The sequence below is a fragment of the Sciurus carolinensis genome, chromosome 14 (genome assembly GCF_902686445.1).
Source record: "Sciurus carolinensis chromosome 14, mSciCar1.2, whole genome shotgun sequence".
Taxonomy (NCBI): Eukaryota; Metazoa; Chordata; class Mammalia; order Rodentia; family Sciuridae; genus Sciurus; species Sciurus carolinensis.
The window spans coordinates 85,147,478-85,169,577 of record NC_062226.1 but is presented as its reverse complement, the minus strand read 5'-3'; the positions used below and the strand labels follow the sequence as shown (position 1 = coordinate 85,169,577).

General features: G+C 38.7%; 1 protein-coding gene across 6 annotated transcripts in view; it reads right to left on the bottom strand.

Moving 5' to 3' along the window:
• The window catches only part of Ntrk2 (neurotrophic receptor tyrosine kinase 2), a 349,269-nt gene that overhangs the window by 316,673 nt on the left and 10,496 nt on the right, over positions 1 to 22,100 (bottom strand). For all 6 annotated transcript variants that reach the window (XM_047524198.1, XM_047524200.1, XM_047524202.1 and 3 more), the window contains 2 exons: positions 1,112 to 1,186; positions 926 to 997 (listed from right to left, as the gene is read on the bottom strand). In XM_047524198.1, coding sequence (XP_047380154.1) covers positions 926 to 997; positions 1,112 to 1,186 — 147 coding nt within the window. The remainder of the gene's footprint in view (positions 1 to 925; positions 998 to 1,111; positions 1,187 to 22,100) is intronic.

Here is a 22,100-nt window from a genome sequence, read left to right as displayed (position 1 = left end):
CAGGAAAAAAAAGAAAAAAAAACACCAAGTGAGATAACATGAATGAGAACCCTACAGACACACTGTAGACTATGAAACATATAAAGTATCACTGCACAGGGGCCTTGGTTCACAAAACAGAACCAGTGAATACACGCAGCAATCTGCTGGTAGAAGCTCCCACTGGAAACTCAGGGAATGAGGGCACCGTCCGAATTTAGGAATGCATATACATTCTTCATGTGAGTGGCCCATTTAATGAAAAAACTTCTCAGGAAGGCCACACTTTATTGCCTTCAATGCTATCTAGAAGATTTAGTAGCAAACAATATAATAACTGATTTTCCATAGTTCCATTTGACTTCAGATGACATAGCACCCACAATTCAGGGGAAGCATTTCCTACTGTTAATAAATGTCTGAATCTTTTGCACGTCCCATGATTGATTTTTTTTTCTCTACTTATACCAATACACAACAGATAGTACTGAGAAAATGAAGGTTCAAAAAAGGACCTATTGTTGAAGTGGGGGAAGCATTAGTACTTTTTAGTTCCCTAAAAAAGGCCAAAGCCACATCAGCTTCTTTCAGTTCCACCAGTTTGATGTCTTCCAGGGAGCATGTCTTGATTCCAAGGAAAAGAAACAAGGACTCTGTACAAGGACATAGCTTTCACATCAGACTCCTTGCTGTTGGCCTATTGCTCTGTCCAAGATGGAAATGGCCCAGGAATTCATGAAAGGGAATAAACAGGCTGTTCTAAGTACCCCTCTGAAGCCATTCAGAAATCAAACAAAATCAAAGCTAATGTTTCTAAGCTATTATCACAGCTACACTAACTTTTTAAAAAAGGAGGTGTAAGGTTGGAAAAGAAGGAAAATAAACAGAAGAGGAAAATACTGAATAAATTGGGTCCTGGGAAGCAAAAGAATCAATATCTACTTACATGTGCTGCAGGTTGCTGTTTTTCAGAAATGCTTTATAAGCCACAAATTTTAATCCGGAATCCACAATTGTCCTATGAAAACACACAATTGCAGGCATATTAGAACTAATCAGCAAATGCCTGACTGACCATAGTGGAGTACAAGAAAAATCTCTGAGATAATGTACACAAGTCCTGAGTACTCACAGGTTTTTCAGTCCCACGTAAGCTTCAACATCATCTTCATTGATTATTTCTAACCTTTTCTGATTTGCAATAAAACTGCAACAAAGAGGAGAAGAAATATCAGTGAGTCCAAATGTAGAAAATAACAAGAAAGAATGCATGACTTTCATCCAACCTCACCAAGGTACCCAAGGTGATCTCTCTGTACCTACCCTAGCATTAGATAGATAGATAGATAGATAGATAGATAGATAGATAGATAGATAGATGATAGATAGGTAGATAGAAAGATAGATAGATAGAAAGATAGACAAATAATAGAGATATTTAATACATCAAGGACAGCAAAATGGAGAGTTTGGTTGAGAAGAAACTATGACTGGCCAGGTTTCATGGTCAGTGACCAGTTCAACATATTTCATTTTTTCCTTGTCATCACTTTTTCCTTCCTTTCCAGGGTATCACTAGTGTACAGAGATGAAAATTCCTTGAAAAATGCATCTACCACCCCTCACATGGGTTTCACACTCATGATGACAGCCACAGGGACGCTGGTTTCCTCACATTCAAGGAAAAGTCATATTTTTCTTAACATTCCAAGAAACAGTCACTTCCTCCTTTTACCTCCTGAAATACCAACATGCATTTCCCCTCCCCACTTCCCTCCCTCCCCTTTTCCCCACCTGTTTATCCTGGCCCAGCCTCCTCTCCTTCTGCCCTTGTCAGTCACACCACCAATTTTTCCTTTGCCGAACCACATAAACCTGGAATGGCCCTTAGGAATCCATATCACCTCCATAGGCTCCAAACACTCAAATATAGGAGACTAATGACTCTGGCTGATAGTGAACTCTATCCCCTCAGCCATGATGACTGGCTTAGAGGTGTTCATGAGACCACAATTAGATTCAAGAATGACACAGGTCTGGGGTTTCTAGGGTAATTTTCTGCCACAAGGAAGGAGACTGTCCAAGAATGAAGCCACCATGTATAAGGAAAGAGAGCTAAAGAGAGACAGAATTCTGAAATACTACTTGAGCCTTCAGATCCAGCTATCTAAAGGTAGATATCATAACCTAAAATGTGATCTGGATTTACATCACTTGCAACTAATAAAGTCCCTGGTAGTAGGAACTACCACCCTGAGCCAGGTGCAGTGGCGCACACCTATAATCCTAGCGACTCAGAAAGCTGAGGCAGGAGGATCACAAGTTCAAATCCATCCTCAGCAACATAGTGAGGCCCTAAGCAACTCAGTAAGACCCTGTCTCTGAATAAAATACAAAAAGGGGTTGGGAATGTGACTCAGTTTCTGGGTTCAATTCCCAGTATAATAAAACCCTACCATCCTGGAATTGCTATATTCTAGCTTGTACTACAGTTATTTAATTATGTGTCTCTATTTACTTTTCTTAGATCACACTGTGTTTGAAGATAGAACTATTTTATAATTCTTAACATGCACCACAGTACCTAGATTAGTTCTTTACACAAGGTAAGTACTCAAAGGATGGATGGATGGATGTGGATAGGAGGAAGGAAGGTAGAAGTTGGACAGATGGGTGAGTGGGTCGATGGGTCAATGGGTGGAAGACTGGATGAATGGATGAACAGGTGGGCAGACATACAACCCTTGGAGTTACAAAAGTACTGCTGGAAGTTATCTGAAAATATTTAAGATACATATTTCAATTAAGACACTGAAAACAAACACATGTCCGCTGTTAACGAGTTAAAATGAAAACAGTAAACAATGATAGAGAATACACAGCATCTATAAGTCCCTTCTGCCTAGTGAGGGAAGAAAAGGATGACAAGATGTACATCAAGCATTGTGGCAAATATAAAAAAGTAAAAACAGGCAAATTCTCTGAGGGTATAAACTACACCAAAGAGAAATAACTTAAAAGGATCCACACAAACACTGTCTCATCACATCAAAAAGCAGCCTCTAAGACAGAAGGGCATCTTCCTTTTTCCCTGACACTCAACACGTCTGTCATGTCATAAATGTGCAAGAAGGAAGTCAGTAAGGTAAATAACAGGCAATTTCCTTCTTTCCTTCACCAGATACAGAAGAAGAAAATATTTCAAAACTTCAGTTAAACACTCACTTTACAACATTCAGTTTTTATGAAGTGTTTCAAAATCATCACACTTTAGAGACATTTTTCCAAGACTCTCATTGCACTAATATTTTCAATAGAGACCACAGTGATCTCACTTTTCTAAATTATCTCATAATAAGCACTGAATTCCAAAAAGTCATAAATAATTTTAACACTTTTTTCAAGTCACAGGCAGCAGAAGAGGTAGAATAAGTAGGCAAGGTTTCCTTTAGGGCCACTGTCACCACCAGATAAACCTACCCTCTCCTTGCAGTAGAGTTGGCTTGGTGCCTGTCATTGTTCTGAAGTCACATAAGAGTCTTGCATCTGTCTTTACCTGGATCATCATTGTATCCACCATGCTTTTGACAAGTCCCTAACACTCAATAGGTACCTAACCAACACTATGATACAAAGCATTTGTCTTTAATTTTTTTCATTATTTATGCCCTTTATTTTATTCAACTATATATTTAATTTATAAAATTCTCAGCTGTATTCAGTAAAATATAATGAGCTAACAAACAGACATAGAGGATAGAAAAACAGGAGCAGAGACACCACTGGGTCCAGGAGTTAGGTGTTAAAATATATAAGCTTATTAGGAAAGGGCCAGATTTTTAATTCTAAGCTTTTTAGTCACAAAAACTCAAGAAAAGGGGAGAATAAATTTTTATAAATTCACAATATTCATGGAGAGGAAAATAAGCCAGACTTTAAGCAAAGCACAACTCTTCTTGGATCTAAGGCCAGATGGGAGTTTTTGTTGAAAGTCATCAAAAGAACTATGTGAAATTATGGAAAATTATGAAAAATGGTCTTCTACTGGGGAAGAAGTAATGCCCTAGGTAAATTTTTTTTCCTAGCAAAATGGAAACACCAAGAGAAGAGTTGGAAGTAAAGATTGGCAAGTGCTCCTTCAACAGTAAATTCCAAGGATGCCCCCCGTAAGTTACCATCTGTAGAGATGTCCAGTCTAGCTGCTAGCTATAAATCACTCATGAAATCTGCCACTAAGAAACTGTCCTTAGCCACTACTAAGTAAGGAATTCTAAGGTTAGAAAGGAAGCAAGTGAAGTTAGTAACAGGTCATCCACAGAGAAAACCTTAATGGCCAAGAAACATGTGAAAAGCTGCTCATCTTACAAGAATTCTGAAATGTAAATGAAAATAATGACATTCCATTCCTCTGCCCCTGCAGTGACAAAGTGTTTAACATCTGACAATATAAACCTATAAAGCCGGAAGTGTCTCTTACATTGTTGCAGGCAGTGTAAATGGGTTTAACCACTTTGAAGAGCACTTATCACTATCCTGGAAAATTATAGAGCGGAACCCTTTCTGGCCCAGAATTTTCACTTCTAATTATTCCCAGAAAGAAATTCTCACACATGAACACAAGGGGACAGATGGAAGAATATTCACTTTAAGACAGTCAACAGACCAATCAAAAGCCAGAAACAACCCACGGATCCATCCACCCAGAAACAAAATTTTAAAAAATAAGGTACAGTAAATATATAAATCAAATTCATTCAAATCTATTTTATGAGTAGAAAGAGATCTCCATGTTAAGTGAGAGCAAAAATAAGCAAAATTGCATACCAATATACACATACAACATGAAACAATTTATTTGAAAGTTTAAAAATATATAAAAGCAATACCACATAATTAAGTATGTGTAAAGGATGAAAGGTGATTGCAGGAGAGAGTTTACCTTGGGAAAAGAGAACTGGTACGGGATAAGAAACTTAAAACTTTCAACAACTTATTGTTAGCCTATTTCTTTTATTAGAAAAGATTTGCAAGAGGAAAAACAAAGTGTTAAAGCTTCATTTCTGAATATAAAGTACATGAAGTTGTATCATGCTTTTTTGAATATTTTTTAATTCATGAAGTAAAAAAGGAAGGAAGGCAAGAGAGGAGGGAGGAAAGGGGAGTAAGAGAGAAAGAAAGGAGAGAGGAAGGTGGGGGGCAAAATAAGGAGAAATGGAAACAGGCATACAAGCGAAATGATGCAGGAAAGCTGCACCCAAGTGGACCAACACACCTGCTTTCGGTTCCTGCTTCTGCAGACCACTCACAAGACTAACAAAACAGCCTCCTGCCTCCGCCCCCGAGCGTCTGGGCAGAAACAGAAGAGGAAGGTGTATGCTGCACTGCCCCCTCCTGGTGATTTCCACCTGCCTCCAGGGGATCCTGGTAACACCAGGCCTTTCTGGCTCTCTCATCTCAGCCAAAGGTTCATCAGCACATTTTCTCCCAGAAAACCATTCCCCATCACTCCTGTCACAGTGCTGAGGAACTCTGAGGGCTCTGCTTAATAAAACGGAAGTCCAAAAAGGATTCACTTTCCCAAGGAAGCAGTGGGAAAGTCTGGCATTTTGACCGGGACCCATGTCAGAAGCTTTCTTTCCATGTCAACCTCTGACTTCTCTGACTTTGCCCAGGGTTCTAGAAAACTTAAGCCCTAGGGGTTTTCATGCACAGTTTCTCTGCCCTGTGCTCACTCCAGAGGAATCCCACAGAAGGTTACCATCCTCTAACCTGTAGAGTTTGACTTCATTTTCTTTACGGCAATTAGAACCATTTAAATCATGACAGAAAGACTTGGTAGATTGGGATTCTTTAAATTTAATAACCCTGAAGAATTTCTCTCACATACCTCTTTGAATCCCCCAGGACCTCTGACCCTTCCCCTACCCATTGGCAAGTTTTTAGGAATTACCGTTGGTCTCCAACATCCTGTGTTATCCAAACATGCCTCCCTCCTTCCTCAAGTCCAGATATTGGACTTTGGCAAGAACTTCATATCATGAAAGTTGTTTTTACTGCCTTTTCCCCCATGTCTTTACTATACCCCCAAACTATTATCTACAGTTCTAAAAGTAGGGCTATCTCAATGTGCTCATATGCTAGGGATATCTCAATGTGCTCACCCAAATCTATGCTGAGACTCCACTAAAATACTGCTTGAGTGATTGGTAGCTGACACCAAAGCTTTTTCCAATCAGAACATTTTTATTCCATGAGTTGGCAAGCATTTTTTTTAGCATTTTTAGTATTTCTTAAACTTGTAATTAAGAATTAGAGGGAAGGGAGGTGCTCTTTGTATCCACAATTTTACTTTTCTATTAATCTGTCTAACACCCAAGCTGAACTGTTTACTTCTCAAATGTAAGGGTCCAATTTGTTTCACAACATCTTCAGTTCTCAGCAAAGCCAGTGTCCATAAATGTCTGCACTCATAGATGCATTAATCCTCTACCTGAAGTTTTTATTACATAACTCCACCAGGGAAAACCAAACATACTAGACATGCATGAAAGATACACAATAATACTAAATGAAAATTGTGATCATATAACTTCATTTATTATGTTGAAAACAAGGAAACAAAGTAAATGCAATACCAGAGGAAGATGGAGAACCAATTTGGAAAGCAAAACTTGTCCAAACTAAAAGTGAATTTAGATTACATGAATACAACAGATTCAAACCAACTACTTCTTTTTTTAATGCTAAAAAATAACTGCAATCTGGCATGGTAGCACATGCCTGTAATACTAGTGGCTCAGGAGACTGAGGAAAGAGGATGGCAAGATCAAAGCCAGCCTCAGTAAAAGCAAGGCACTAAGCAACTCAGTGAGACCCTGTCTCTAAATTAAATACAAAATAGTACAAAATAGGGCTGTGGATGTGGCTCAGTGGCAGAGTGCCCCTGAGTTCAATCTTCAGTATCTCAGAAAAAAAAAAAAAAAAACTAATTGCTTTTGGCAGATGGGCAATTATTTGTCTTGGAATCTGTCAGTCTTGAGAATGTAATATTAGAAATGGACTCCAGAGATCTTCAGGTTCAGTGGCTCTGGATCCTGAAGAACAATGGGTGCTGTCAGGGAAACAATGCTCTTTCTACAGAGTTGGATGAGACAAAGAAGAAAAGGTTCCTAACAGAGATGCAAGCATCTGTACTGTGTGGGTAAAATGGAAGGAACTACAAAGTATGATTGAAATAATCATATAGATAGACACACACATGACTGGACAGGTCAGTGAAGGCTTAAATGGGGAAAAGGTATAGGTATCAAGCCTTGAAAGTTGACAGATAAAGAATCTGAACATAAGCAAAGTCTACCCCACCTCTTCTTTTGTATTGTCACCAAAGCTCCATTCTCAACTTGACACTGGAGACCTTTACTAAAACATTTCCCTGAGGGTAAAGAATTTCCTCTCCTTCCAAAAAGATGACTTTTTGGAAAAGAAAAGAAGATAATTTTAGAAAAAATTCTCAGAAACATTTCTGAATTACAGGTTTCCTGGAAAGGGTCCTCAATACATTTTAAGAGATTTCACATTTGCTTTAACAAGCTATCAAATAATTCCTCTACATAATCTTCCCAAGCAACAAAGAATGGTTTCCAATATATCTTTTCTTCAGGTACGGCAATATTACCCAAAAGTAAAATTTCCCTTTAGTTTTGACTTTATTACCTAACTGTACTTTGGAAATACATCAAAATGAAATGGAAACATCTGTGAATATTGCAAACAGTAACTATTCAAAATATAATTACTTTCTGCTATCTCAGTCACCCCCAGCCCACCACCAAATACAGAGAGAGATTTGATGTAAGTAGACACAACTCAAATGCAATGAGTGATTGTGATATGCCCACAAGCTTAGAGCCATGGGCTAAAGCACTTCAACTGTGATAGGATTCTCTCTTCCCTAAAATTTCCTTCATAGAGAATACAAAAATCCATTTTTTTAGAAATCCCTTTGTTCCCTAAGTCCACATATAGGCAACTTCAGTTTCTCAAAAAATAACAACGAAGTGAGAAACGATGCAGTATCTGTGGGGCATAAACGTAAAGTGTACTATTATAGTTTGGATGTGAGGTATTCCGAAAAATCTCCCATGTTGATGCAGGTATGCTCAGGGGTGAAATGATAATGGATTATGAGACCTGTAACCTAATCAGTGGATTAATCTATTTGATGGATCTATAATTTGAATAAACAACTGGGTGGCAACTGTAGGCAGGTGGGATATGGATGGAGGAAGTTAGGTCACTGGGCATGTGCCTTTTGGGTTTATATTTTATCCCTGGAGCCTCCCTTGCCTGTTCTCTCCCCCACTCCCAGCCCCCCCCCTCTATCTATCTATCTCTATTTCTATCTCCTTCCTGGTTGCCTGAGCTGAGCAGTTTTCCACCACTACATCCATCCACCATCATGATGCTCTGCCTTACCTCAGGCCCAGAGTAATGGAGTTGGTTAACCACACAATGAATCTCTGAAACTGCGCCAAAATAAAGTTTTTTCCCTCTAAGTTGTTCTTGTTGGGTATTTTGGTTACAGCAATAGAAAAGTGACTAACACAAATACCAAATAAACTTGTTCAAATGATGAATTTGAGTGACCTACTAGTGAACACTATTAAACACCTGTACTTCCAGTTTTGTTTTGACCAGGAACTTAGAAGTAGCAATAGAAGCATGTGTTTTGTGCAGTGCTAACTGGATGCCAGGCCCAGGGCCACCCAGGGATTGTGTTATAACATAAAAATGCTACCAAGACAGTGCTATGATTGCTTCCATTTTTTTGGGCCATGCCAGATCACTTCCCCAAAGTCACATCCCTGCCAAATCAGGATTCATGTCTAGATTAATTTGCCTCTGAAGTCTGAGCTCTCTACCAGATTGCTAAGACTATGGGCTTCTAAATCTAGCACCTTCAGTAAGGAATCATTTCCAGAATTTCTGCATAATGGATATTCACAAATAATCACAGCCGAAAAACTGTTAATGAAAAGGAGCTATGACACTTTTTATGATGACCTCCTGTAAATTATCTACAGTTATAATAGGAAAAAAAGAAATCTCCAGAATTTTACACAATGCCAAACTCTGAGAACTGAAGCTTCCTAGAACAGTACAAATGCCCCGGGCATTTAAGAATTCAAAAGCCTGGAGAATAAGTGATACCGTATGAGGGAGAACTAGTCTCCACTCTTACTAGCCATATGACCTGGAGCAAGGCCCTGTGCCTCAATTGCTTTGTTTGTATAATGGGATAATAATAGGAACTGCCTCATGGGCTTGTTGCAAAAACAAGAAAATTGGTCTACATCTGAAGACTCTGATGGATAGCTGTTTTTTAAAAGGAGCAGAAGATGATGTTCAAGCCTCTATCAAGTTACTAACTAGATTGCAAACCTAATCTCACTGGGCTTTCAGTGCCCACATCTATGGAACAGGAAATCTGAACTTGATAACATCAACATTTCTCTTTGGTATACAAATTATAAGAAAAATTCCCCAAAATATTATGAAGAAAAATCTTACACTCTCTATTTTTCTCTGACAATATATAGTGTATCATTCTTATCTGTCTCTACTAACAAGGAGAGTTTCAGCAAGGAACACCACTAATGATCAGAAAAATTAATTATGAAAAAATACTCAAGATCTTCATAAAACGCCTCATTCTCCATCAGGACAATATAAGTCTAATTTGGTTGATTAGCACTGTCTCCCATGCAGATTGGATCCAAGTTCACAAACAGTGTGATGGGTAGATCTTATAACCAGAGTACCCAAAAGTCATAACAAGTAGCACATGGTCCAGATATAGTCAACACAGCAAGCTTTTCTTATGTTATTTGCTAACATTTTAAAATTGGAAATTTTTCACATTTAAAATTTTTGGATTTTCATGTTCTCTTTTAAAAAAAAATCTACTACACTGAACCAACATTTTTTTTCCTGGCAACTATCCATGGGAGCTCAATAGCACTGCTCCCAGAGGAGCACATTTTCAGCTGGTCACATCCTCATTGGTCTTGGCTATTTCACTGGCTTGTGGAAAGATTTTATGACACCTGATTTAATTCTTGCTTGTAATTTCCTTTGAGACTTCAAGCTCCAACTATTCTCCTACAGTGATAAGAGATGTATAGAGATCCCTAACATGAGTATCATCAAATAAAATGACGCAGAAACTACAAAAAAAAAAAAAAAAAAAAAAATTCACTTAAAAAAAAAAGTGACTGCTATCTGTTCCTCTGCGGTTGAAAAGGAACAAAACCAGACAGAGACATAGCCAAGTAGAATTCCATAGCTGATATGGTGATAAATATAATCCCAGGAGAAGAAAAAGATGGATGTTCTGATGACAATTTTTTGGTTTCAAATAATTTACTTAACATCATCATATATTTTATATAAGATCTCAGGTCTTTTAATAGTTCACACTAACCTACCTCAGCAAACGGGAAGACTTTACCGATACCAGCAACATGACAAGGTTTTACCAGATTTAACCATTAAGAGCTTTAGGACAAATTGGTCCTAATAGTGAACTACTGTTAAAAAAGTGGCTTAATACACATTTGGGGCAGGTGAAATCCAACATCAGTCAATGAGAAACCACCAGAAGCATACGTGAGCTCATTCAGTCACTTAGAGTGTGCTCTGCAGATAATTCATCCTGGCAGGCTCAGGAGGGTTGGAGACACCACAGGAGCCTGAGGGAGCTTTTCCTATGGCCAGGGAAGCCTCCTGGTCACACCTGCTCCTAACTGCTTCTAGGCCAAAATCATCTCTGCTGCTCTGTGGGGTGGAACTCTGGGGTCTCATTCATTTGTCCAAGTTCTGGGCAGTCACAGAGGTGCTTCCCCCACATGCCTGGATCCGCATGCTGAGACCTCTGCAGCTCATCCTCATACTCGAGCAGGGTGGCTTCCACCTGGATGAGCACCCAGACCGGGTTGCTCGGTCTTTGTACAAAGATGTCAGCCCTACCATCTGCTTGTCTGGTTTGAAAAAGGGAATGGATCTGGCCTTAACCAGCAACAGAGATGAAAATTTTCCAGGCTCTGGTCAGAAAAGACAACCTTGTATCATGTATTTCCATCGATGCCTCATTCAGAAAAGGACATGCAGAGATGAGAACCTAAGATCCTATGCTGAATCCACTTATAACTATGGTACTGGAAGGTTAAACTCTGGGACCACTTTGGACTCCTCACAGAATTAATGTCCTTGTCACTTCCCCCAGCCCTCACTGCCTCTTTCAGGAAGAAGAAAATGAAATCTATTTCTGCATTTTTCATAAAAGTCGTGCATTGCATCACTCATTGTCCCTGCAAAAGAAATTCCTTTCAGTGCATAGTGCCAGACAAAGCTGGGTTCCTGTGGAATTAGTAGGCATTCTCCTTCCTAATAATGAGTTTCTCTTTTCACTGCCAGGAAGCTGAAGACAAATGTTGGGCTCAGTTACAGCAACTATGTCAACCATTAGGGGTAGCTAAAGTTCTGGTCTCTATTTCATTCCTTATTCCCTTTCATTTTTACCCTGTTAACCTTATTGTATAAACAGATTCTCTTCAATTATTCATATACTAATGACATTTCTAATATTCATTCAATAAAAATTAAAAGGTCATTATGTATAATATGCTGATTCCATAGAATGACCTTATGGTTGTTTTTAAGAAATAAGTTAGTAAATAATTTCATCTATAATTTCTCTTTTTTTAATTTTTTTTTTTACATTTCACAATGAATGCTTATGAAAAAATGAAACTGTCTTAAAACTCCAATCCAACACATAGATTATCTTTTTTTTCTAAAAATGCCTTTCCTCTTTCCCTGTTATTTCAGGCAAACCAATGTTCTATTTATGAGTCGTAAGGAAGAACTGCCAATGATTAGCCTGAGCTGTAAGAATTCTGAGAAGCATTCAAGTCAGCACAGATCACAACAGAATACAGTTTTGAAAGCTCTTGGCCTGCAGTCAGGCCAAATCATTCCATACAAAGAGAGATTTTGGAACTAATATTTCTGTTCCAGCTACAGGATAGATCAAGCACAACACAGAGAAAAACGAGCATCAGGCATAACATCAAGAAAGGAGAACAATTCAAGTGGTAAAAGTTTAGGATCTCTGTGAAGGTCTGTTTTGATTTTGGCATGATTTTTCAGCCAACATTTACAGGCAGTGGGAGTCAGGAAGGGGATATAATACAAGGGATGCTTCCAGTTTTATCTTTAGTGTTTCAGTTCTCATATTAACCTTTAGCCATCATTATTGAGGGCCACAGATTACTTTCTTTGGAGTTAAACTACAACAATGTGGAAAGGATTCCCAAATATAAGTGATTGTGGAAGGCCACAATAAAGAAAGTTATTTTGCAGAAAGGAAGTGTGAATACATCTAAAATTCCTAAACAAATCTCTTATAAAAATCTTTATTTCAAGGGACATGCCATCATTTAAAAAGAAACATTTTTTGAGGTATCTAGAGAAGTCACATCCATAGAGATAGCAGAAGAGTGTTTGCCAGGGGCTGTGGGGAGCTGGCATAAGGAAGCAATGCTTAATGTGTACAGAGTTTCAGTTTTGCAAGATGAAAAGCACTGTGGAGATGGATGGTGGTGACAGTAGCCCAGCATGTGAATCTACTTAATGCCACTGAACTATACATTTCAAAATGGTTAAAATGGCAAATTTTATGTTTTGTGTATTTTTCTACAATTTTTTAAAAGAAAAAAAATATTTTCTAAAGGCCTTGCAATTAAAGAGTGAAAAACACAACTAAAAGGGGAAATGGAGTACAAACTGATTACCTTCAGAGTGCAGAAGAACTGCTAGTAAACAACCTGACAAATGAAATGGATCAGGACTACTGAACACACCAAAATTGCAGAACAAAGACTATGACCCGAATAATAGTGGCTAAATCTGACTCATGATTGCTCAGCATCCAAATGGTCACTATCCTGATCAGCTAAGCACACCAGGTCCTACAAGATGGGAGTAACGTATAAACAAGCCAAAGGGCATGCAGCAGAGGCACAGGGAGCAGACCCCCTTTAAGCCTGTCCTCAACCACAGAGCCTGCTCAGCGACAAGTGCAAGGCAGGTTCTTTTGCGTTTCATTTCTCCCCCAGCCTCAAAGAATCTGTTCTCCCTCAAAACATGTTGAGGACAGACACAAAATGAAAACCAACTGTGTAATACAAATTGTGTGCCCTATGCCGCTACACACATTTCACATACATCAGCTCAATTTAACTTGAAGAAATGCATAGAGGAAGGCTCTCTTTATTATTATTATTATTATTATTTGATTCATTGTACACAAATGGGGTACAACTATCATTTCTCTGGTGGTATAAGTAGAGTCACACCATTTGTGTAATCATACGTGGACAAAGGATAGTGATGTTTAATCTCATTCTATTATCTTTCCTTCCCCCGCCCCCTCCACACCCCTCATTTCCCTCTACACAATTCATCCTGAGGAAGGCTTTCTTATTCCTTCCCTTTTCCAGATGCAGAAAAGTCCAGAAAACTTTGGTAACTCATCCAACGCAGGAGGGGCCACTTACCCCACACTTCCTAAGGGAGCTCATAATCCATCAAGTAATCCTGCCTTACAACAGGGATCACTCACCTACACAAACTCCCAAGGAGAACAGAAAATGAATTGGTCAATCCACCTATGCATGTCAACTGCACTGTCAGTGATTTTTCAATTCAGAAAAAAAGTGAAGAAAGTTAAGTTTTAGGTATAGTTTTCACAGTTTACCCATGGTACTGGTTTTAAAAACATATTCAGTCAGAATGAGTTGACTCTGAAATGTTATATTAAAACCAAATCTTTCAGGAGCAATAATAAAATCTATATGGAAAAGAGGGAAAGGTAAAACTGGGCAGTTAATACTGATTAATAATCTCATAATCTGCTGTGGAAAGTCTAGGCTTTACCCAGGATTCGTCTGTGATGATATCACAAACCTGTTGGGGAGGAACCTAGCACTTGCTGCCCGTGTTGGAAATATAGACCACCATGCTTAAAGTCCCCTAGAGAGAGGGACCAGGCAGTGCAATGGAGGAGCCATCTGGACATTCTGGCAACCCCCACTGCATACTCTCAGAGCACACAACATATGCTTACCCTGATCCAGAGAAACATGATAGCTCAAAACTACCATGTCACAGAAGCCAGACTGATAAGGTAGAGGCCTGTTCAACTGGTTCATAGAACCCTTAGCTCTGGGCATGGGTCTAAGCACTTTGAAGGACTTCACTCTGTACTCCTCCAGCAAGTTCCTCCATGTGAGGCAAGGAAGGAGTCCACAGGACCAATAGAATTTTGAACACCCTCCCTTCTTCACCAGGTACCCAAGATCCCAGAATTTCCTGCCCCTAACCCCTGAGTCCCCTCCTAGGACCCACGTAGGACTTTCCTTTGTGTCTGTCCTCCAAGGACATACCATGCCATGGATATGTGCACCTGAGGCATGATGATGTGGGATAAAGGCAAGATCCAAGTTTTCCACCTGTGGTGGTATTGATGGAGTTCAGATATGCAGTTTTGATCATCCACATGCCTGCATGTACAATCCCTTGAGTTATTGGGAAAACTGAGTTATTGGGTGAGGTGATCCAACTTGGAGGGCCTACATTTTTACCCTTGAAATAAATTGCATAAAAAGCACAAAAGTAGAAGTTAACTGAAGTCTTGCTATACAGAACCCAGGAAAGTGCCAGGTGGGAAGATGTGCTCAAAATATATTTGTTGACTAATGAATGAATTAATGCAGCAATCAATAAATCAAACAAATAAAGTACATATAAACAGTTCTTATCTAACATTTCAGCTATCCATGGGAAAAGTTGACTTTGCCAACAGAATGTCTGTCACCTCTAACTATATATGTATATATATGTGTATACATATATATATATATATATGTGTGTGTGTCTGTGTGTGTGTGTGTGTGTGTATAAAATGCAATGATGGGAGAATAGGAATCAAATAGATTCTAGGGTAGGCTGGGTGAGTAAAAGGCTCAATAATATCCTCAAGGAAGGAGGAGATCAACTCCAGAAGACACGTTTATTGGTGAAAGAACAATCCCCTGAAAGAATAAATGAACTAGTTAAGAAATTAAATTCCAGAGGATCACCTAGGATTACCATGAAACCCATGACTCAACCCATAATAAGACTTCGCTCATCACAGTTAAACACTATATGCCAGTTCCATAATACCCATTCCTTTCTAAAAATTTAATTTTCACTAGGCACCATGGTGCATGCCTACAATTCCAGCAGCTTGGGAGGATTGTGAGTTCAAACTCAGTCTTAGCAAAAGCAAGATGCTAAGCAACTCAGTAAGACCCTGTCTCTAAATAAAATACAAAACAGGGCTGACGATGTAGCTCAGTGGTTGAGTACCCCTGAGTTCAATCCCTAGTATCCCCCTACAAAAAAACTGAACTTTCAAAACACATGTGGAACCTAAATCATTTTCACTTGTATGTCTATTATGAACATACTGCATTGTGTAAATATAAATAAACGGTTGTTATTGATCTCAAGGGAGGATTATCTCTTTGGATTATTCAACACAATCTGTTCACCTATAGATTCCCCCACTCTATTTTTAAAAGCATTCCAATCTCCTACATCAGTTGTTTTATGATCAGTTTTGCAAACAACTACCAAAATGTTTTAGATGCCTGATAGTGTTAATTATTATAAATATAAAGGAAGCTCCATGAAACATTCATCGGATGAGTCCAATGCATTTCAACAGCAAAGGAACAAGAGTGTAATTATCAGATGGTACATTAAACCAGTCGCGACACACACTCCCTTTTACTCCTGATGTTTGCAGTTCTTTGAGAAAAATGAACAGCCTCTACCATCCATAGTATAAGAAGGATAAATCACATCTGAAATCTCCCTTCAGCTTCGCTTTTTATGTGAAGCACTATAAATGCAGTCGCAGGGAAAACTGCAATTGATCTGCACGGCTATCCATTATTGGCTATTACAGGACAGAAAAGGCACAAATCTTTCTCATTAGACCTATTTGTTTGTTGGAGATCGGATATCCCCAGAATGGTTCTTTTCCCTGGATTTATCTCTGTTGCTGTGCTGGCCTGTTCTGCATTTGTCTTCATCTGTTTGCCCTCATCCCCCATCTCTTCTCTGTCCCTCCTTCCTGCTGGATATACAAGCAGACTGCCTCATCAAGTCTTTGCCTTTTTTCCTTTCCACATTTGATTGATTTCTTACTGTGCATGAACCAACACTGTGCATTTCAATTCTATGGTGGTTATTTATATAAAATCAACATTTTAATCTGATGACTTGAGAAAAGTCAAGTCTAGAGATTTACATATTGATGGCCCAGAAACCAACTCATAAATACTCTTATTTGGAATTCTAAAGGATAGACTTATTATATAACTGTGGGGAGAGTGCTTCTGTGTGAATATCCTGTGTATGTGTATGATGTGGAAAACTAGGACATTGTGTTAGGTCCTAGGAAAGAGCAGTAAACAAGACTCATTTGGTCCCTACCTTCATGCAGTTTATATCCTAAAGATCTGTACAGACAGGTGCACATGCATGCGCTTAGGATACAAAGTGACCTGCACAGCAGATGGGAAACACAGGGCTGCTATAAGAGCACATGGTGGAGGGGACATAGACCAGGTGCTAAAGACAGAAGGAGCAATATGGCTGAGGCCTAAGCTACAAGCAGAAATTAGCCAGAGGTAGAAGGCAAGCAAAAAGTTCCAGGCTGAGGGGATAGCATTACAAAGCCTTTGAGATAAGTGAGAGTATAGCTCAGGGCTGAAAGCCCATGGTGGCTGTATCACAGTACTGAAGAATGGGAAAGACAAAAAGATGAGGTTGGGGAAAGGGCTTTGAATCTGAGGACACAGTGCTTATAAGACTAGTTAAGTTGGAGCCTTGGCTATACAAATGTAATGCTATCTTAATTTAAAAGACCAATATAATATGGAGAGAGCTAGGCAAGTAGTTTCCTAAATTCATATGGAAAAGTAATGATGCAATAGTCCTGAAAATTTTAAACACTGATAATAAGACTCATACTTCAAGAAGAAAAAAAAATAAGAATCATGAAAAGTTTTCAGAGAGAAAAGAACAGTACTGGAATGTAAATAAATAGATTAATAGAATAAGAGAGATCCCAAAATAAGCCCAAATACTGATATAACCAAATTAGTAAAGGAAAAGAACAATTAAATAATTAATGGTTTTGAAAAGACAGGTACAGTGGCCGACACCTGTAGTCCCAGCTACTCTAAAGGCTGAGACAGGAGGACTGTAAGTTCAAGGTCAACCTAGGCAACTTAGTAAGACCCTGCCTCAAAATTAAATTTTGGGAACTGGGGGTTTATCTCAGTGGTAGAGCACTTGCCTTGCATGTGTGAAGTTCTAAGTTCTATCTCGGCACAACAAAATAATAATAATAATAATAATAATAATAATAATATTTTTTTAAAGAACTGGGGGTATAGTTCAGTGGTAGTGTGCTTGCCTAACCTATGATCCTCAGCACCAAAATAAGGAAGGAGGGAAGGAAGGAAGAAGGAAGGAAGGAAGGAAGGAGGGAGGGAGGGAGGAAGGGAGAAAGGAGAAGAGAAGAGAAGAAAGAGAAAAGAAAAAATGATTTTGAGATACTTAATTGGCTAATCCATTACCTTGGGAAAAATAATAAAAAAATTGTTACACCACCTCTCAGGTTTTAAAATGGAATAAAGCTTTGAGTGCAAAAACATGAAATGGTAAAAGCAATAGAAGAAATTTTAAGAAACTTGTTTTATAGTCTTAGAGAAGGGAACACTTTTAGACACATCTACAACATAGAAGCAATAAGGGAAATAGTTAAGTTATACTTTAAAAGAATGGAGTCTGCTTTACAAGAAGAAGAGGAGGAGGAAGAGGAGATTCAGAGAGGAAGGATGGGGGGAGAAGGGAAAGCAAAACCTATAACTGACATCAGAAGACATGAAAAATGCAAGGCAAAGGACAAATGTTCCTACTGTTAAAAGAGACTGAGCCAACTTTTTTAAGGTCATTATAAACCTACAGAAAAATAAAATGGTTAAGTGGTATGACAACCTGATTTGCTAAAAAGAAATACGACGACTTACAAACACATAAAAATATCTTCAATCTACATCATAATTATAAAACTACAAAATAAAAATACTGAGATACTATTTCTCAGGAATCTGATTGATAAACGTCAAAGAGGCTTTGTAATGAATAGTATTTACCACACTGCAAAAAAGAAAGCTCTCCCAGTTTTAGTGGGAGAATAAAATTATTTGACTTCTTTGAAGACAGCTTGGCAGTATCCATCAATATCACAAACATCTCAAAAATATCCTTGCAGTTCAAAATCTAGGAACTTTTCCTATAAGTAAAATCATGCAGGTATACAAGAACTTGCACACCAGGATGTTCAGTAAGAAGTTGGTTAAACAAAGAAGTCTATTCATTCTATGTGTATGGAAATAAGTCTGATGTATAAACAGTATATAGGCACCTTAAATGAAGATCTACCAAGATGTAGAACAGTGGGTATAACATGCTCTTATTTGTGCACAACAACAACAACAAAAAGCTATCTATGTGCTGTGTATAAAAGTAGACTATTTCTAAAAGGAGGCACACAAATTAAAATCAGCATTTGCTAGTGGAGGGGAAGCCGAGGGATCAAAGGATTGGAATATATGGTAAGAGGGAAACTTCACAAGACATTCTGTATTGTTTGCATTTCTTATCATGTTCAGATATAGCTTTTTTAAAAGAAATTCAATTACTAATAAAATTCCATACAATAAAATGAATGTGTTTCAGAGAAAAGATGTGCAAAATCACTCTAAAGAATGTAAAAGGCTCCCGGGCTTGAGAAGTCTTGGCTAAAGGCACTAACCTTTCCAAAGAAAGAATGTGTCAATCAGAATTGGAGCTGGGCAGTGAATAAAGGAAAGAAAAAAGAGTGTCCATCCAGGGGACATAGGTCTGGGCCAAAGTACTTCAAGTTCTACATTCCCTTTGTGAAGGCTCTCCCATTATGGAGATGGATGCCTCAGGCAAGCTTAGCTTAATGCCACTGAACATTTTAAATGCAGAATTAAATGCCCTTGCTCTAATTCCAAGATCACCAAGCAAGCTTCCAGTTATAAATTGTTCTCCTTTTTAGATCTGCTAGTAGAAAGAGACTGTTATGCTGATCTGTTTATTTGGGTCCATGTAATAATTATATGCCTCTTTATATTGCAATATGATGACAATCTGGTTTTATTTTTAAAAAAAACTAAAAACAAACAACAATGAAAAAAAATTAACTTTGCATTTTAAGGGACGTGGAGAGTCCCAGGGCGATTATAAACAGTAATGTGATGGGATCAGCATTTTAAAAAGACAACTATGACTATATAAGTTTTGGAGGCAGGGATGCAAACTAGGAAGCTGTTGCAGCATTTTAGGCAAAAGATAATGGTAGAATAAATTAAATTATTTTTATTCATGTACTTATTTGCTATTTGTCTGCGATTGTAGACTGTGAGCTTAATAAGAAAGGACAGGGTCCTTCTCACCATATCCCAAGTACTGAGCACAATGGCTGACACAGAGAAGACCCCAATCAATATTTAAAGAAAGAGGGAGAGAGAGAGAAGGAGAGGAAAGGAGTGGGGGAGGAATGAGTAATAGAGATAAAAAGAAGTGAACGAACTTAAGAAATGTTTAAGAAATGAATTGACAAGACTTGATAATAAATACTGGGGTAAGAGAAAGGGAAGAGTCAAAGTTTCTGGCCTGTATTCCTAAGTGGACCATGATGTCATCCATTAAGATAGGGAATACTGAGGATGGGTTTGGGGCAATGAAGAGGAATTTAATTTGTAAATGTTGAATATGAAACACTATCACATATCTAAGAGGGATGTTAAATAGGGAGTGGGAACACGAAGACCAAGGGAAAAGAACATTTCAAGAAATGATGCAAAGTTCTGCTAAGAAGTCAAATAAGATTAGGACAGTGGAATGTACCTCAGGAAGGTCTTTGGAGACTATGGCAGAGTGAATTTGGTGAAGCAGTAGAGCAAGACTGGATTAGCAGGAGAGGAAATAGACTTGCTGAATACTGATCAGTCTTCTGAAATCTGGCTTTGAAAGGAGAGGGGAAAAGGCAGTGACTAAAGAGAAATGAGAAAAAAGAGAGAAGGGTACAAAAGGAAAATGTTTTCAAGATGGCAGGGACTTAGGTAGAACCAAGTCTTTAGATGCCAAATGATAGGGGGGAAAAAAGGGAAAATACAGGGAATGTAAAGTTGCTAATAAAGTGTAAGAGGATGAGATATATAAAGGAGGTAGGATGATTAATGGAAGTTAAAAGATTCTCCAGTTATCCATTGAAACCAAAGGGAAGGCTGGCTGCAGATGCCTGCAGCTTACTCCAATGCAACATGAGTGGATGTAGCAACAAGAACATCAAAAATCATCAGACAGAAAGAAAATGACAAAACTCAGTTGTGTTACTGCCACCCAGTCTACATATCAATGCCTCCCACTGTTTAGATGTGTATGCATTCATCTCTTCCACTAGATACAAACTACTCAGGGGCTCTTGACCTTGGTGGACTCTTCTGTTTGTCTGCAGCATCCCAATGTCCTGAACAACACTAGTGGAACTGAACTAATGTTTGCATGATTTGAGTCAGATGGCTGCCAGCCCGTGCAATCAGGAAACAAGTGGCAAATTCTTCCAGCCAGGATGAAAAGAAACCTTGATCAATGGAACAAGATTTGGTCTTACTGATCTTCTGCTGCAGTTTTCACAGAAAGTAGACCGAAAAGGTAGGCCAGTTAAAACCTTCAAAAACTTCATCAGTAGAAGACAAGTAGGCATGGGCTTAAAAAGTTGCTAACAAACACAGAATGGTGGGTGCCCTGATAAGATACAAACATCTTAATTAGCTGATGCAATTGCTTAAAGTGCAGGCAGGTAGTACATGTTAAGAGAACTAACTCCAGGAAAAAATAAAAATTTGTTTCTATTAGTGGGAAACCATGGAAGTGCTGTCACCCAGGATGGATGACGGCTGAAGTGAATAGTTGGAGAAAACCCTCAGGCCAGAATTCTGCTGCCTAGCCACAAAGAACACTAGAACAGGTTTTGCTGAGGCAGCAGTGAATTCCAGAACAGAATAAGAGACACTAGTGTCTCCCCACCCAGGGTTCCTTACAGTTATACCAGGTCCCTGTGTCTTGTCACCTATCCAAGCCAGGTTCAGTGAAATCATTGTGGTCTTTACAGTTCACTGATATCAAAAGAGCACACAAGATTTAGAAACATTAGTTAACAGGGTCTTTTAGGGTTTAGCACCCTTCTAGGTCCTAATTGGCAGGTTCAAGATGAGGACACTCAGGCTGGTGAGGTCAACTGGTTACCCAGGATCCCAGGCCCTGATACTGCTGGAATGTGGATATGAATCTTGGCTTAGTCCATTTTCTCTTGCTATGACAAAACATCAGAGGCTGGATAATTTATAAAGAAAGATTTATTTGGCTTATAGTTCTGCAGAGTCAAGAGCAGGGAATGGCCATTTGTTTGGCTTTTGGTGAGGGGTCTCATGGCATAAATGCAAAGGGGAGGTAGATGCATACAGAGAGGCAAGTGTGTGAGAGGGAGACAGAAGGAAAGCTGGCAGGCTTTATAAAAATCCACTATTTTGGTATATAACCCAGTTCCATAAAGACCTAACTAACTCCTGCAAGACTTAACCAAGTCTCTACACAAAGACTTGAATTCATTCATGAGAGTGGAAACCCCATGATGTAGTCACCTCCCCACTAGGTCCCACCTATTAAAGATCCCACCACTTCTCAATGGCAAGACACTGGGGGTGGACTTTCCAGTGCGTGAACCTTTGAGGATAAACCACATCCAAACTATGTCAAATTCAAAATCCCATCTTCCTGCCCAAGACTCTGTTCAGTTATAACAAGTTCCTATACTTTGTCCTCTTCCTGTATTAACTTCATCCAGC